General features: G+C 45.0%; 1 protein-coding gene across 3 annotated transcripts; it reads right to left on the reverse strand.

Moving 5' to 3' along the window:
* Nucleotides 1-41: 41 nt before the first annotated feature.
* MAN2C1 (mannosidase alpha class 2C member 1) lies at nucleotides 42-15,272 on the reverse strand. 3 transcript variants are annotated; one of them, XM_081337232.1, is made up of 26 exons: nucleotides 15,057-15,268; nucleotides 14,341-14,466; nucleotides 13,825-13,948; nucleotides 13,519-13,589; nucleotides 12,670-12,847; nucleotides 12,216-12,405; nucleotides 10,779-10,885; nucleotides 10,192-10,302; nucleotides 9,555-9,647; nucleotides 8,664-8,780; nucleotides 8,408-8,503; nucleotides 8,114-8,259; nucleotides 7,639-7,762; nucleotides 6,939-7,060; nucleotides 6,150-6,235; nucleotides 5,456-5,626; nucleotides 5,232-5,314; nucleotides 4,550-4,644; nucleotides 4,351-4,455; nucleotides 3,801-3,957; nucleotides 3,492-3,635; nucleotides 2,821-2,930; nucleotides 2,455-2,534; nucleotides 1,409-1,557; nucleotides 591-694; nucleotides 42-511 (listed from the first exon to the last, which is right to left on the reverse strand). In XM_081337232.1, exons 1-26 carry the CDS (start codon nucleotides 15,173-15,175, stop codon nucleotides 382-384), a joined length of 3,138 nt encoding a protein of 1,045 aa, XP_081193358.1. In that variant the 5' UTR covers nucleotides 15,176-15,268; the 3' UTR covers nucleotides 42-381. The 3 variants fall into 3 exon arrangements, 2 of the variants coding, with proteins under 2 accessions (XP_081193358.1, XP_081193359.1); XM_081337233.1 differs by lacking the exon at nucleotides 8,664-8,780; XR_014027665.1 differs by lacking the exons at nucleotides 42-511; nucleotides 591-694 and having other exon boundaries at nucleotides 1,419-1,557; nucleotides 2,455-2,684; nucleotides 15,057-15,272.
* Nucleotides 15,273-15,628: the final 356 nt, after the last annotated feature.

A 15,628-nucleotide genomic window follows, 5' to 3' on the forward strand; every position in this document is an offset into this window, starting at 1 on the left:
AAAACTAGATCGTTGAAGCAATGATCCCAAACTCTACTCAATTCATTCAACAATTGCTTTTTATTATATTTTGGGAGGCATATTTCTTGATCTTCCAAGAAGCTAAATCAATGGGGGGGGGGAGAGAGAGAGAGAGCTAGATTCGCTTAAATGACCTTTAACAACCACATGATTAGTTTAACAACCGTGGAAGAAAAAAAATAACCATAAAATTGAAGGGTCTCAGTTACAGCATCACTTAACGATGGAAGCTCCGGTCTCAACTGTGGTCATAAATGGAGGACTATCTGTAGCCCATCCCTGGTGCTCCTTGCCCTGTTAGGCAGAGAACAGAAGCTCCAGCTGATGAGTCCTTGGGAAAGCAGTCAGTGCCTCGAAGCCTCAAGTCCTGGTCTGTCCTTTCAAGACCAGCAGGATCGAGAGTATTTGGAAGGGCCTAAAGGAAAGCTTCAGCCGATGCTCTTCCAGAACCAAGGGGATGTTAGGATCAGGTCTTTCAAGGAGGTCACACCTGCAAAAAGACAGTGATGCTGTCAGCCATGAATCTTTGGGGGAAAAGCTGGCCATTAAGACACCCTCTTTCCACTTACACAACCGCCTCGTGGACCGGGAAGCCCATCTGGAGCCAGGTGTCAACTGTGCTGCCGTGGGACTCGTAAAGTCGGAGGACCAGGGCATCTGGCCTGTCCTCGGCCTGGGGAAGAAGACCCCAAGAAAGATCTCCCCGTCAGCTCAACCTTGTTCTTTCCTTCCTCCTGTCCTGCTCTTGTAAGATGCCGCAAGGGACAGAGAAAGGTGGTGCCTGACGAGTCGAAACTCAGAGAATCTTCACCTAGAACCCCCAAATTTGCTCAAATGTTCATCGAAATCAGGGGAAGAAAAGACTGGCAAGCCAGAAGTCAGCTAAGCTAGCTTCCGCGTTGAACATAAAGCACACTAAGACCCATTAGTTTTGTGATAAAATGTTAATCGTGTGTGGGAATGAACTTGGGAAACAGGAGGAAGAGCCACAGACTAGAATCCAAGGGGAGGCCACCTTGGCTCTTTTATGACTCCTGGACATCAACTCCCAGAATTCCTGAGCCAACATGGCTCAGCTTGGAAACCTCTCCCTTTTCCCTCAGCATGGCTGGCTGAGGAATTCTGGGAGTTGAAGTCCACGAGTCATAAAAGGGCCAAGGTTGCCTACCCCTGCTCTAGACTATGTGTCAGAACAGCAGCAGCTGAGCCCCAGAAGGAATAAGGGGGGGGAGGCTTGCGAATGTCTCAGAAGGGGACCTTCCTTCATTGTTTGGATTGAAAAAGCAAGAGGGGAGAAATGCCTTTTCCAGGCTCGCAAGATGGTCCGGAAAGAAAACATGCCCAGATGAACTGAGTTGAATGACTGGATTTCTCGTTGGCTCTTTACCTGCTTTACTGTTTCCAGAACAATAGCTGGAGACGGGACAGAAAAGGCACTCCAGGCTGGACGCGGCCCAGGAGGAGAGCCCTCTGTTACGTGAAGAGGGAAATTCAAGTTGTAGGCCCGCTGGATCACCTCGGCACCTTGGAAAGAATCTGTGGATGACAAAGCTGTACAGTCAGGAGTGTTATTTAAAGTAGGGTTAGGGTAACCCTACCCCCCCCATCAGTTTGGAGGTACAGTTTCCCTTTCTAGTTTTCCTGGTGTCTTCCCACTGGCCCAGGGGTAGGCAAGCTTGACTCTTTTATGACTCGTGGGCTTCAACTCCCAGAATTCCTCAGCCAGTGTGAGGGAACAGTGACCCTTTGATGACTTCTGGACTTCAACTCCCAGAATTCCTCAGCCACCGTGAGGGAACTATGACCCTTTGATGACTTGTGGGCTTCAACTCCCAGAATTCCTCAGCCAGCGTGAGGGAACTATGACTTTTATGACTCGTGGACTTCAATTCCCAGAATTCCTCAGCCAGCGTGAGGGAACTATGACTCTTTTATGACTCGTGGACTTCAATTCCCAGAATTCCTCAGCCAGCGTGAGGGAACTATGGCTCCCTTGATGACTCGTGGACTTCAACTCCCAGAATTCCTGAGCCATGCTGAGGGGAAAGGGAGAGGTTTCCAAGCTGAGCCATGCTGGCTCAGGAATTCTGGGAGTTGAAGTCCACGAGTCATGAAGGGGCCAAGGTTGCCTACCCCTGCACTGGCCCAGCATCGGTGCTAATGGTACGATTTATGAAAGACAAAATCAACAATTTGCAGAAATTGAAGGGAGGGAGGAAAGGAAGGAAGGACGGAAGGAAGGAAGGAAAGGCGAGGCGACAGGAAGAGAGGAAGGAAGGAGAATAAATAGAGGATGGAGGGAGGGAAGAGGGAGAAGAAGAAAAAGAAGCAGGAGAGAGGAAGAAGGAGAAGGTGAAGAGCAGAAGAGGGAGGAGGAGGAGAAGAAAAAAAGAGCAGTCTGCCAAGATCAGGTTCTTCTCAGGAGCTGCTTACCCAGGTGAGGCATCACTGCATAAGTAAACTGGTGAGGTCCAATATCTGCAGCAGCATCTGGGGACTTTGGAGCCCGTAACCTTCACGGGAATCAAAACTCGTATTATCCAGTCATTCACACCCTTTGCTTGCTTTCTTAGCGGTCCAAGCAGCCAACATTGATATGAATTATATCCCGCCCTTCTGGTGCGTTAAAACGCAACTTGAAGTTGCTAAGTCCCATGATAACCCTACAAAATATCAAAACCGTCGGCAGGTACACAAGGCAAAAGTTAAAAAAATCCAACCAAAGCAGGCAAGACTGAAGTCATTCCCAAAATCATTTCTGCCGTAGCCCAGGCGTTCCTAGCCTTCACCAAAACTCACAGGGAGAGACTCATCACATTGCCGTGGACCGAGCAGCCATATTTACAGTCGTTCAACAAGGCAACCCCGAAGCCGTGCTCGGACAGGTCTGCCCATTTGTGACTCCACACCTTCAAAAAAAGCCAAAAGGAAAACTGAAGTTGGTTTCAGGGCAAATGTGATTCTGGAACACTTCAGTGTGGCTATCTGGTGAGCAGGATTTTCATTAAAACTGGGGTGGGGGGTCAACGAGGCAGGGCGCAAACTTAATTCGGCCTTGAGTCGTGTGGGAAATCTGTCAAGCGCTGTGGAAATCAGGAAATCCAGGCAGTTCAAATGAATATAAAGGATTATCGCAAGGTTTAGCTCGCTACAAGAATCTGAGCTACTAACGGTCAAGGGAAATTGGCGGTAGATAAGAGTCAACGGAATTCAAGGTGGGCTGGAATTAGGTCTCTTGGGGGCACGAAGGGACTCAAGACTGATGACGCATTTGACCCCTCCTTCCCTCCCTCCCTCCCTCAGGTGCAGCCTGATGTATGAGATGAAGGTGTGGTACAAACATTCAAGATGGCGGTCACCATGGAGCTGTTGAAGAGTTGTACGTAAAAAAAAAACACCAAAAAAAAGAAGAAGCAGAATTTGGATCACTCCCATCCTGGGAATACCAGTTAGGTGAAGAAGAGCCTCACCTCAAAGCGGGCCCAATCCCAGGACGTGTTCCAATGCGTCGGTCTCTGCAGGTGGCCAAACTGGATCTCGTAAGTGGCATTTGGACTCCGAACCTTGACTGGAAATTCCACCTTGAGGAACTTGTGAGCTTCGTTCCAGTCAACCTGGAAAGCAACCAAGCAATTAAAAAAAAAAGCAGATATTGCCCCCTCCCCCCCAGTTGGCGACTCTTAAGTAAGGGAGAGCTGCAGATTAGGAGAAGAAAGACGAGTCGAATTTTACCCAGTTGGTGAAACATTTCTGGGGAAAAAAGAAGAAGAAAAGCAAACCTGGGTCCGGAAGGAGATGTAAGGACTCGCTGCGTCCAGGACAACCTCTTGGGTTAGGACGCTGCTCTCGCTGAGCTGCAGGGAGAAAGTCACGCTGCCCCGCAAGCCACCTGGGATGGAAATTTCCAGGGGTTTGAGGAGATGGGTGATGGGCTTCCTGAAAGAAAGAGTAGGACATCACTGGCTCAAAATTATAGGTTAGTAGTCCTTACATAATGGCCGTTCAAAGTTACGAAGGACCCACCAAAAAGTACTTGATGCAAGATTCAGGGTTCCAATAGTCTTAAAAGAACTGAAAAGCAGGGGTGAATGCACATGACAAAAGGCAACCAACGAATAAAGAAGTAGGTGGGGCCAACTTAGAAGTAGGTGGGGTTACCTTTCCCTGCCACGCCCCTTCCTCTTCCTCTCGATGGCTTGCGGGGGTGGGGGGTGGGGAAGGATTTCTTTTCCTTCCCAGTGATTTTCTGTTATTAGGAGTTAATTCACGAGTGATCCAACCCCTGCAGATTGCCAGCCCTGTAAGCAGAAGCTGCTTCAGGCTCCTTACCTGGTCTCCAGGTGATAATCCATCACATCCCAGGCATCCCAGTAGAGAGGGACGTCATCAAAGATCACAAACTGGTTGGCCTGGCAACCCTCCGGAACAGCCTCTCTGCAACAAGAAGACCAACGCAAGAAGTGTCAAGAGGGAGAAATGCCCTGTTTGCAGAACATAATGCTGACCCTGTACTTATATGAAGAAATACCTGTCTGGGTGGAGCAAGGAAAGGGAGACCATCCTTCCCAAAGGATCCAGGCAGGCTTGGATGATGCCATTGGCCAGAGTAACAGAACCATCTGCCTGGGGTAAAAAACAATGGCAGATTCCCTATGTCTCAGCCTTCCCAGGTCAAGCAGACAGGAAACACGACCAGGTGAGCTATTCCTACCTTATTGTAAAGCTGCATTCATAGAATGTTGCAAGTCGGAAAGGTACAAATCTCCCACCATCTCTTTTGCAGCCTGAGAAGCTAAGGAGGGTCCCCACTGAGCCTCTTTCTCCACCCATTATGCAGCTCCGGGACATGCCCTCTCTTATCTGACTATTCTCTAAAACTACGTTAGCAGAATGTTGCCAATCCGAAAGTACAATTCTCCCAACTAGAGAAGGGTCCTTTGTGAGCCACTCTGCGTCTGTTATGCAGCTGTGGGCTGTGCTGTCTCTTATCTAACTGTTCCCTAGGCAATTTTGCGACCCGTCTCCCAAGGTATTTTTCACGTACCGTTACACTATATTATCACCATCTTTATAAAAAGAGTGGTAACATAGACTGAGATAACCCGAAAGACAAGTCATTCTCTGGCTGTCGCTTTCAACTGCAAGCAGTCCTCACTTAGCAACCATTCAAAGTTACAACAAACCCTCAAAAAAGGTTACAACAAGCCCACCTCTTTATTGACTGTCACAGGATGTGGAGGAGGTGATGACTCTTGAAGAGCACAGAAGCCCATGCTGGGAACCGTCACCAAAGCTGGTGTTGGAAGACACAGAAGGAGACCAGAGGAATTAGATCTTTTCCGTCAGTTCCCAATCAATCTAAAGAAAAGTGGATTTGTTTAAGGTGGCCAAAACCTTATAGGTAGGGACTCTAAAACTGAAGCAGTGTTGCCACCTAAAGTCTCAGATCCTTGGGGTCCAGTTCTGGAAACGACTTCGGTTCTTTCCCATGGTAAAGTGTTGATAACCAGGATGGTATCGCTGCTCTTATCCCCGTTGGCCAACAGCGCTCCGCACAAAGAATGGGTGGCGTCTTTCAGAAGCTGAGCTCCAGAACTTCGGATTTCTTGAAGGAGAGGAAGAAAGAGAGGATTCCCATCAAAGGACTGCCCACATTCAGAATGAGCTATGCTACATATTGGAAAAGGAAACGAGGCCTAGTGTGCTGCAGAAGAGATTAAATCAGAGTTATAAATCTAAGCCTCTTTCGTAGCCCTCATTTGGAGACTTTCTTAGTCCTTGTACAGTGGAGGAAGAATCTCAGATCTTCCTAGTTTTCCACTGTATATTGACCTTTCCTCTGCCCTCTTTCTCAGGATACCACAATCTTGTTTTAATGGTTCTATCAAAAGGAAGAAAGCTACCTTCCGCTGAGCAGAACCATCAAGGCAGATAACCATGGATGTCCATCAGGAAAGGCCCTGAATCACCAGAACGTCAGGACTGAACCTGCTGTTTTGAGTCACACAGTCTACCTCTCGTGAACCAAGCCAAGCAGCACAGCCTTAGGACTCTAATGGCCATTTATGGTCCCTGAGCTTTGGCAGCTGCCTAACCAAACCAAATTCTCAAGGCTGGTTCCTTCTCACCTGAGTAGTACCTCATGGCATCCTCTACTACAAGCTGGATACAACTGCCCGGTAAGACATCGTGGAACTGGTTCAAGAGCAGCAGCCTGCAGCCGAAAAAGAGAAGAGTGGGAGGAGGGATCGCACACACAGAGAGAGAATATGGAAGAGCGTAGAAAGATGCATCTGGACCTACTCACAGTTTGGCGTAATCAGAAGTGTTATGTAGCTGGACTCATTATTCGGCCTAAAATAGCGGGCTCACAATTATTACACTCTTTAACGTGTGTCATTTGCACCAGCCTCGATCTGGTGATCCAACTGAAAAGTCGGGATTCTCACAGTACTTTTATTAAATTTTGTGAACATACGGATTAAAAAACAACAACATAAACTAACGATCAAGAAGAAGACGAAGAGGGAAGAGAGAGATAAGAAGCTGTTTTTAAGGTGTTGAACTAAGAGTTGAATGTTAGTGCCTTATACATCTCAGAAAGAAGTTGAAAGTCATTCTTTGTGTACATTTTTGTTTTCCTTTTTTTTATATAAGTTTCCACACCTCTAGTTCTATCTCTCTCTTTCCACTAAAATGTCAGATTCTCGTGTTAAGGTTGAGAAGTATGTTTCTAGCTTGCATTGTTCTGAAGGGACATTTGGTGTAATGCTAATTTATCTACAGAAAGTCAACATGACAGTTTCTCTTCCTCTTTTGGTTTATACATATTTCTTATTGGCCATCGGAAGGACCACTCCCAATTCCACAAACTTCTACATTCTACCAAAAAAACACAAAATTTTGCATTTGCGTACCTCCAAAGGTGCTGAAGCTGAACAGAAGGATACTGGAAAGAACTTTTTTGCACCAGAGCCAAACTACTCAGGATCTCGACATCATGGAGTAAACGCTCACATTCCCTGTTCCCCTTTTTAATCTGTATCCAGAGAGAAAATTATAGATTTTATACAAAATGTCCAGTGACTTAAAAATAAAAATGAAAAATGAGGCCTTGGGGAATGGAAACAGATTAGAAATCCTACTGAGATTGCAGTTCTTAAATTACTACAATTACTCATTACTCAAGGGGTACTGGAGCACCCCTTGAACGCCATCAGGATTGACAAAAATCAACATCAGTCAATTGCAAAAGGCAGCTTACTCAGAAGGGAATTGACAAAAATCATTATCAGTCAATTGCAAAAGGCAGCTTACTGGGAAGGGAATTGACAAAAATCACCACCCGTCAATTGCAAAAGGCAGCTTTACTCAGAACAGCTTACATCCTGCAACAATTTTAACACCATCAAACAACATCTGCCTATCCCAGGTCTTTGGAAATGAGTTGATAGGTGCATAAAAATGCCAAACTCGGTCTAAACATCTGGCTAATTATGCAATGAACCATAATATTAATAGATACATTCCAGATGTATTGCTCTGAATCCTGGAGCCTGCAGTGAAGCATTAACAGAAATGTCTACAAACTTCCTATGATGCCTTGTGCAGTCTCACCTGCCCATGAGTTGTGTAGGTGCTGTTATGCAGTTCCAAAAACAGTTCTCCAACCCAAGTACAGAGCTGAGCCTTCTCCTTCTCCAGGGCAGAGAAAAACCGATCTGGGACAGACATTTGAACCCTGCATGAAAGGAAATCACCACTGCAGGGAACACCCAACCAAGACAATCTTGGTATCGCATTCATTTAAGGAAATTACTCTCTAATCTTTTCTCAACCTTGGCAGCTTTAAGATGGACTTCAACTCTCAGAATTCCCCAGCCGGGCATGGGTTAAAGTTGAGAAACAGTGCTCTAAGGCAGGGCTCTCCATGCTGGGTGAGGATTTCTGGGAGTTGAAGTCCACAAGTCTTAAAGTTGCCAAGTATAGAGTCCCCGGCTCTAAGGCATGAGCAACCAAGCACAGAATGTTCTTTTATTTTATTGGCTTTGTTTCCGGTTTTGTTTATACAGTTTAGCCAAGAGTAACCAACCTGGGTAGACCATCTGTATCCTTCATTCTCAGCAGCCTGTCCAGCATCTTCTGTGTAGGGCCCCCTCCTCCGTCTCCAAATCCAAAGAGAGCGACACTGTGATTCACACGGCCCTTGTCCTTGTTATTCTTCGCCGTTCTTAACATCTAGAAGAGAGGGAGCACAAGGGAGAGGGCAGATCTCCCATTCACACACTATTTGGCACTTCCTACCTTCAAGGAAAATAAAAATAATTTATTGGGTTTGTCTCTCCTGCTGTGAAGATGGAGAATCACTTTTGCTGGGTTTACTCACCTCCTCCACACGACCGGACAATCCGTAGGAATCCGCAGGAGGGAAGTGAGCCAAAACCTGGGATCCATCAATGCCTTCCCAGAAAAAGGTGTTGTGCTACAAGAGATTGCAGGTAACCAATAAACCACCCAGTCCCCAACAAGTTCAGTGGGGGTTTTTTTCTGAAATAAATTTCAGGCTAACATCCAGATGAGACCAACCGCTGCTCAGCGGGTCCCTGTGTCCAGGTTTATTTGAATTAAACTATAAATCTTACCGGGAAAGTGTTCACCAGATTCCAACTCAATTTCTGAGTTAAGAAACGACATATCCCGCAGCCACGCATTATTTGTGGCAGTTGCGCTGAATAACCAAATGTATCAGGCAGCCAGAACTGGTTTGGGGATAAAAAAAACAATGGCCTTGTCTGTGAAGAGCTGGCATTAAATACATAGAACGAGCTGAGAATAAAAATGCTGACTGACTGGAAATTGATGTTGGCCATGCAGAATGATGAGGAAGTTCAGTTTAGCTTCTTATATAATTATGGGAGAGAGATAGTAGGGGTTAAGGCCCTCGGCTAGAAACCGAAAGACTGTGAGCTCTAGTCCTGCCTTAAGCATGAAGCCAACTGGGCGATTTTGGGCCAACCCTCTCTCAGCCCTAGAAAGGAGGCAATGAGAAACCACTTTTGAAAAAACTTGCCAAGAAAACTGCAGGGACTTATCCAGGCAGTCCCTAGGAGTCTGAACAAAAAATTATATAGTTATGGGAAAGTGTAATTGCTTGATTGCCCTACCAAAGAGCACAGGGCAGGGGTAGGCAACCTTGGCTGTGCTGGCTCAGGAACTCTGGGAGTTGAAGTCCACGAGTCATAAAAGAGCCAAGGTTGCCTACTCTGTCATGATAGGGTGAATTCAAATATTCTTCCGTTTCCAGTTTGGCCATTTAGTTCACTGGTTGCTGCAGGATCTATGTGCAGGTTGAGCAGAATTCACTGGACTGGCGTAGGAGTTCTTTACGGTCCCTGCTGCTATCCACATTTTAATTTAACAGACAACACTGGTTCCGATTTAGGATCTGAGGCTACAAAAATGCCATCCCGGCAGGACTGAGGAGCATTAGGGAAACACCTGGAAGGTAGGAAAAGAGGAATATAGATATGCACCTCTAAGCACAGCTTCCCAAATTCCTGCTGGAAGAAACGCTGTCCCTGCAGGAACTGACGAACTATGGATTCTCCACCTGGAAGGTTTCCATCCTGGGAGGGAATAAAACACCTGTATTTCCGCACCAGGGATGGGGAACTATGGCTCTTTTACCATCTGTGAACTTTAACTCCCAGAATTCCTGAGTCAGCATGGGGGTTGAAGTTCACAGAGTGTAAAAAGGCCCTCGCTCCCCACCAAGAACTGAATCCCCACATCAGTAGCAAACCCCAGTTCACCAGCTACCTTCCACCCAATGTTGCTACCAACTAGCATTATTGGCCTGAATCTACCATTCGTGGTTCTTGAGATCTTGAGTATCACAAGGGTTAGCAGTATCATTTTTCTACTTTTTGCAGAACCCACTTTCTTTCCATACCTGACCTCCCACGCTACATCCAGATGAAGACAAGGACAAAGGTCAGCTGGGGGCAGCAGGGAGGGATGGTCTTAAAAGCAGGCAGGTGCAAATTGTGTTCATGAGACTATGATGGTGATGGCCGGAATTCCGTGTGTCCCTTTCTTCAGCAGTCATAATTTCAAGCCTTCACCGACTGAGTGGTCAGTAAGCAAGGTCCAACTACAATGCAGCCTTACCATTTCCACCCAGGTTCCCCCAACTGGTATGAAGCGTCCTCTTTTTGCGAATTCTTGAATTGTAGCATACAAACCAGGGTAATAGGACTTCACCCATTCAAACTGCTGGGCCTGCAGACAAAAAAGCCATATAAATGTCCTAAAAATGTCTCTTTTCATCCGAGCTGCAGTTTACACACCAAAATGTTCCAGTATTAAGATCTGGACACAGTGGCTAGTTTATATGGTTTTCTCATTGATCTAAACCAGGGGTCTCCAAACTTGGCAACTTTTAAGACTTGTGGACTTCAACTCCCAGAATTCCTCAACCAGACATGCTGGCTGAGGAATTCTGGGAGTTGAAGTCCACAAGTTTTAAAGTTGCCAAGTTTGGAGACCCTTGATCTAAGCAAGCAAAGAAGATGATTATATGAATTTAAAACCTGGTTAAGTGTTTCACTGAATAAGCCACAACTGTTTGGATTCATACACGGTCTAAGCAAAAACCACAATAATAGGATTCATATCCAATTCCAAAACCAAAGAAACCACATTATGGTTTACACGCACGAACACATTTAAAAACTGGGCACTTACGTATCGATTACCTGTGAACAGACAAATGTGAAGTCCGGGTTCTTCTCCATCAGGCGTACAACAGTTACCCAGCTGCGTGCACATTTACGGACCGTCTCTTCATAAGGCCACAGCCAAGCTAAGGTTACAATTGCAAGCAAGCCGTTCACAAATACATTTGCTTTGTTCTTACAGGGTGCTTAGAGGATTGTCTATAACCGTAATAAAGATTTTTCAGATGGATAGAAGAGATTTTAATTTTAGAGCATAGTTGTTTTAGCCACATGTAGGATTGTCCAATGCCCGGAAATTATTATTAGGAATCAAGCTAAAAGCTTTGCAATGCCTATATATGAGATTGATATTTTTTTAAAAAAAGTATGTGTTGGAATTCTTATGTGATTTCCTTACTCTTTGCAACGCAAGTTGCAAGTGATGGCACTATAATGTCCTTGGAACATATGCTGATACTGTACAATAAGAAATTTAGAATGGAATGGAATGGAATGGAATGGAATGGAATGGAATGGAATAGAATAGAATAGAATAGAATAGAATAGAATAGAATAGAATAGAATAGAATAGAATAGAATAGAATCTTTATTGCAAATAGAATAGAATAGAATAGAATAGAATAGAATAGAATAGAATAGAATAGAATAGAATAGAATAGAATAGAAAATATGGAATGGAATGGAATGGAATGGAATAAGAATAGAATAGAATAGAATAGAATAGAATAGAATGGAATGGAATGGAATGGAATGGAATGGAATAGGAATAGAGCTGGAAGGGACCTTGGAGGTTTTCTAGTCCACCCCCCTGCTCAAGCAGGAGAACCTATACCCTCTCAGAGAGGTGAATGTCTCGTCTCTTCTTAAAAATCTCCAGTGATGGAGCACCCACGATTTCTGGGGGTAAGCAGCACAACGCTAGGGCTATGTGCCCCAAATTTCTTTCACTGGATCTATGCAATGCATGGGGTATTTTTTTAAAGCTAAATACAACCACTAACGAGGCCAGAATTTCGGTTGCTAAGCGAGGCGGTCATTAAGTGAATCATGGTCAGTTTTATTTTATTTTTTGCCATGTTTGTTAAGCAAATCCCTGCGGTTAAACAAATCATGTGGCCATTAAGCAAATCCGACTCCCTTTCTCCACCCCCCACCCCACAACTTTGCTTGTCAGAAGCCAGCTTGGGAAGGTCAGAAATGGTGATTAACTGAGTCCATGATGCTGGTTGCCAAGCGGCCCAATTTTGATTGCGTGATTGTGGGGATGCTGCGATGGTGTGAGGAACGGTTGTTAAGCCACTTTTTTGAGTGGCGTTGTAACTTCCAAAGGTCACTAAACAAAATGGTTGCAAGTTGAGGATTACTTGCATATCATCCCTCACTCCTTTGCCTAATTATATTAGGCCTGGCAGATCTTTCCTGGACTGGAATATATACCACACATGCTGTTCCTACCGGTATCAATGTGGCAGTGGCCCATTGCATGGATGATATGCTGGCTCTCTCCGTTCTTCTGGCAGAAAACAGAGCGGGCCAGTTCATGAACAGCCGGGAAGGTTGAAGGGTTGTTGACATCACACAGGTTCACCATCTGGTTCGCTACGTAAAGCGCTTGGAAGCTCCGCTGGTTTTCCTCTCCGAGGAGCTAAGCAGGAAAAGAAAGATAAATTTTACGCTGACCAGTCAAGTCAAGCTCACCATCAAAATCTTCTTCAAATTGGAACCCAAAAATATCTGAGGATCAAAAGTTAAAAAGCAGAAATAAGATCATAAGCCCCCTCCCCCCCACCTCTCAGTACTACTGCTAAGCTTGTAAGCCGCCCTGAGTCTTCGGAGAAGGGCAGGATATAAATGGAATTAAAATAAAATAAATAAAATAAATTAAAATGGCAAAAACAAGACATTTCACCTTGGCCATGTCCAAGAGGATTTCAAAGTCCACCAGAAGCTCATGGACATCTCGGTTGTAAACCACCAGCTCTGCTCTACTCAAGGAGAACGTTTTGTCCAGATCCGGGGGTTCAATCATGCCGCCCTTCCCAGCTCCGAAGAGACCATTGCAGGCAACCTCCAGATAGAGGGTCAAGCTGCAGAAGAGGAAAAAGTGCCTATCACCTTTCTGTTTTGAAGAATCCATGGGCCTGAATTAGGCTCCCAGTGATTACCCTGACACTGCAAAAGTTTTCCACCCCAAGTCATCTGTTCATCCCTCTGGCAAATAATTTTTCTTTCCACTGGAATTTGAGCAACTTACATTGTTCCAGTTTTATGTCAGCAGATTATGCACTGCAGGCGATGTGCATTTTCAGCACCTGGCATTTCCAGGATAGGATGGTTATCCCAAGTTGATTCAACAGTTCAAATACTTTTAAGCATTATTTCTATACAAAGATTTATGTCAAAATACTGGCAAGGTTCATCTCTATTGAATTGCTGGAGCAGGAAAGTATTATTTCCATAACAATACTGCAAAATATTTATTTATTTATTTATTTATTTATTTATTTATTTATTTATTTATTTATTTATTTATTTAATTAAATTTTTATACCGCCCTTCTCCCGAAGGACTCAGGGCGGTGAACAGGGCATATCTTAAAACTACAAAAGTACAAAAGTTAAAAAAGAATTAAATTATTGCCCACAATAAAAACAATAATATATATATATAAATATTAAAACCCTAAGTAATTCCCCATCAGGCCAGGCCAGGCCAGGCCAGCTTGTTCAAATAAATGGGTCTCACCCATGTGACTCACCCATGAAGGTCGGTCTCCTTTAGACTGTCAGTCAGCATATAACTGGTCTTCTCACCTTCTCGGGTCAAACTCTGATAATGGCAAATAATATATAGTTGGACAGGTACATTGTCAATATAGGTAGTCCTTGAATTATTACGTCCATCACATTCTTTTGTAAACATTTTATTTTTCTCCAGCATTTCCCCCAATGAATAGCATTTGAGGCAGTTTTATTTACTGTGTACTTGCCTTTTTATCATGGGGGCGGGGTTTTTGTTTTTGGATCCTGATCCAGCTGGTGATAATTTCATGACAGCCACTTACCTGAACGGGCTGGGCATCCCTCCACACCATTCCTTCTCCGTCGCTTTCCCAAAGAAGGTGCACTTCCTTTCCGGTCCATTTCTTGGGAATGCTGAGTTCTAATTTAAACCAGCAGGTGTGCCACCTTAGAAAAGTGACACTAAAACTGTCAGGATGCCACAGATTCCATTAACTAAAAAGTACAATGGTTATACCCTTTAAACATTGGCAACCTGAAGATGTTTGAACTTCAATTCCCAGAAGTCTCCAGCCAGCATTATTTTTAGAAATAACTTCCCCCCATTTTCCCCACAACAACAGCCCTGTGAGATGGATTGGACTGAGAGTGTAACTGGTCCAAAATTCATTCAGTTGGCTTTCATGGCTAATGAGGGACTTGAACTCATGATCTCCTCCTTTCTAGCCTGAAGCCTTAACCACTAGGCTAAAGTGGTTCTAAGCTAAAGTACAAACCCTTCATTTTGTTCCCTTAGGAAATGAGATGGGAAATTCAGCTCTGAATAAGGAAATACTTACGTCTGTCCAAAGCTATCTCCAACTTTAATAGGGCTGAATTCTTCTCCAATAGCTTCACTGTATGGAATTCGTTTAGAAGTTTCAAAGTAAGACAGAGACGCCAATGCACACCTGTCACCAAACAGCCTGTTAAAAGACACACAGTATTTTATCTCTTTGAAACAGCACACAAAAGAATAATGCATTCTCAGAAACTGAAGACTGCATATTCCTCCGATAAACTTGTCATGGTCTTCCAGTTCTTCAACACTACACGATTTAAATCCATACCTGCCTTATTAGGACCAGAGTCATTAAAGTTCCACAAAACCAGCTTTTCCAAAACAAATGGCGTTAAGGTGAGTTGAGCTCCAACATTTATAATCCACTACGGTAACTAGAGGGGAAACTTCTATAGCTTAATTAAAATGGGGTTGACTAGTTTCTGGATCGGCTGGGCAAAGATTAGGGTTATGTATTCCAACAATTGAGTTAAAGTAATCAACGGTTAAAATTAACCATTGATTAGCATACAGTGCAAATTCCTAGGATCACAATTGGTGTTTAAGCCTACAAACATGTTTGATCAATTGCTTTTAAAAGCATTTAAGGATTTTTCTCTCTTTCCTTCCATCTCTTTCAGCTTTCTGTCCTGTGAGAATGGTCGTAAGTCGAGGACTACCTGAACTGGGGAAAAGCAGGGGAAGGAATTAGCGAACGGACCAACCCTAGCCCACCTGCCCCGGAGGTTACAATCCACAAAATAATCCTGCGAAATAAATTTTTCCACCCGTTCGAAGGTGGTGCGCCGGTGCTTCAGCAACGAGGCCTTTAGATCACTCCCCGATCCTGCCATGCCTCCTTCAGGACCAAAGTTGTTTTCCTTCTGGTACGGCTGCCAAATCCTTCCGTCCGACCCTCAGAGGGTTAACAAAGGTTCCGCCCCTACAGGGGAAAACGCATCGCAAGAGGCCGAGAAGACTGCGCATGCTCACGAACGACAAGGCTTGGTTTTTGCCTTGAGGCACGTAGGCTCGGTCTGCCCCTAGCGGCGCAAGGAAGAGCAGTGAACTTTCCTTGACGGACGGACCGCTCTGCGTTCCCAAGGCCGGCAGCTTGCCAGCTCTCGCGAGACCTGCGCCCTGAAGTCTCGTTCCTCGAGCCGCTATTCCCCCTCCATCCTTTAACCCGAGGGAGGGGGAGGAGGAGAGGCGGGCACTGACGCACGCGCGCCGCCCCTCACGGACGGCCCAGACCTCGCGAGAGCCTGCGCCGCTTTCCTTTCTTGCGGGCGGCGGAGCTCTCGCGA

The sequence above is a fragment of the Vipera berus genome (genome assembly GCF_964194415.1).
Source record: "Vipera berus genome assembly, chromosome: 12".
NCBI classification, from domain to species: Eukaryota; Metazoa; Chordata; class Lepidosauria; order Squamata; family Viperidae; genus Vipera; species Vipera berus.

Bases quoted from the DNA above. Each gene is read 5' to 3' on its own strand.
- MAN2C1 (XM_081337232.1), bottom strand. From the start codon at position 15,175: ATGGCAGGATCGGGGAGTGATCTAAAGGCCTCGTTGCTGAAGCACCGG. The intron at 8,504-8,663 runs GTAAGATTTATA...AATCTCTTGTAG, and splicing joins ATCTGGTGAACACTTTCCCG to CACAACACCTTTTTCTGGGA. The intron at 695-1,408 runs GTAAAGAGCCAA...CTTCTTCCCCAG, and splicing joins TTCTGGAAACAGTAAAGCAG to GCCGAGGACAGGCCAGATGC.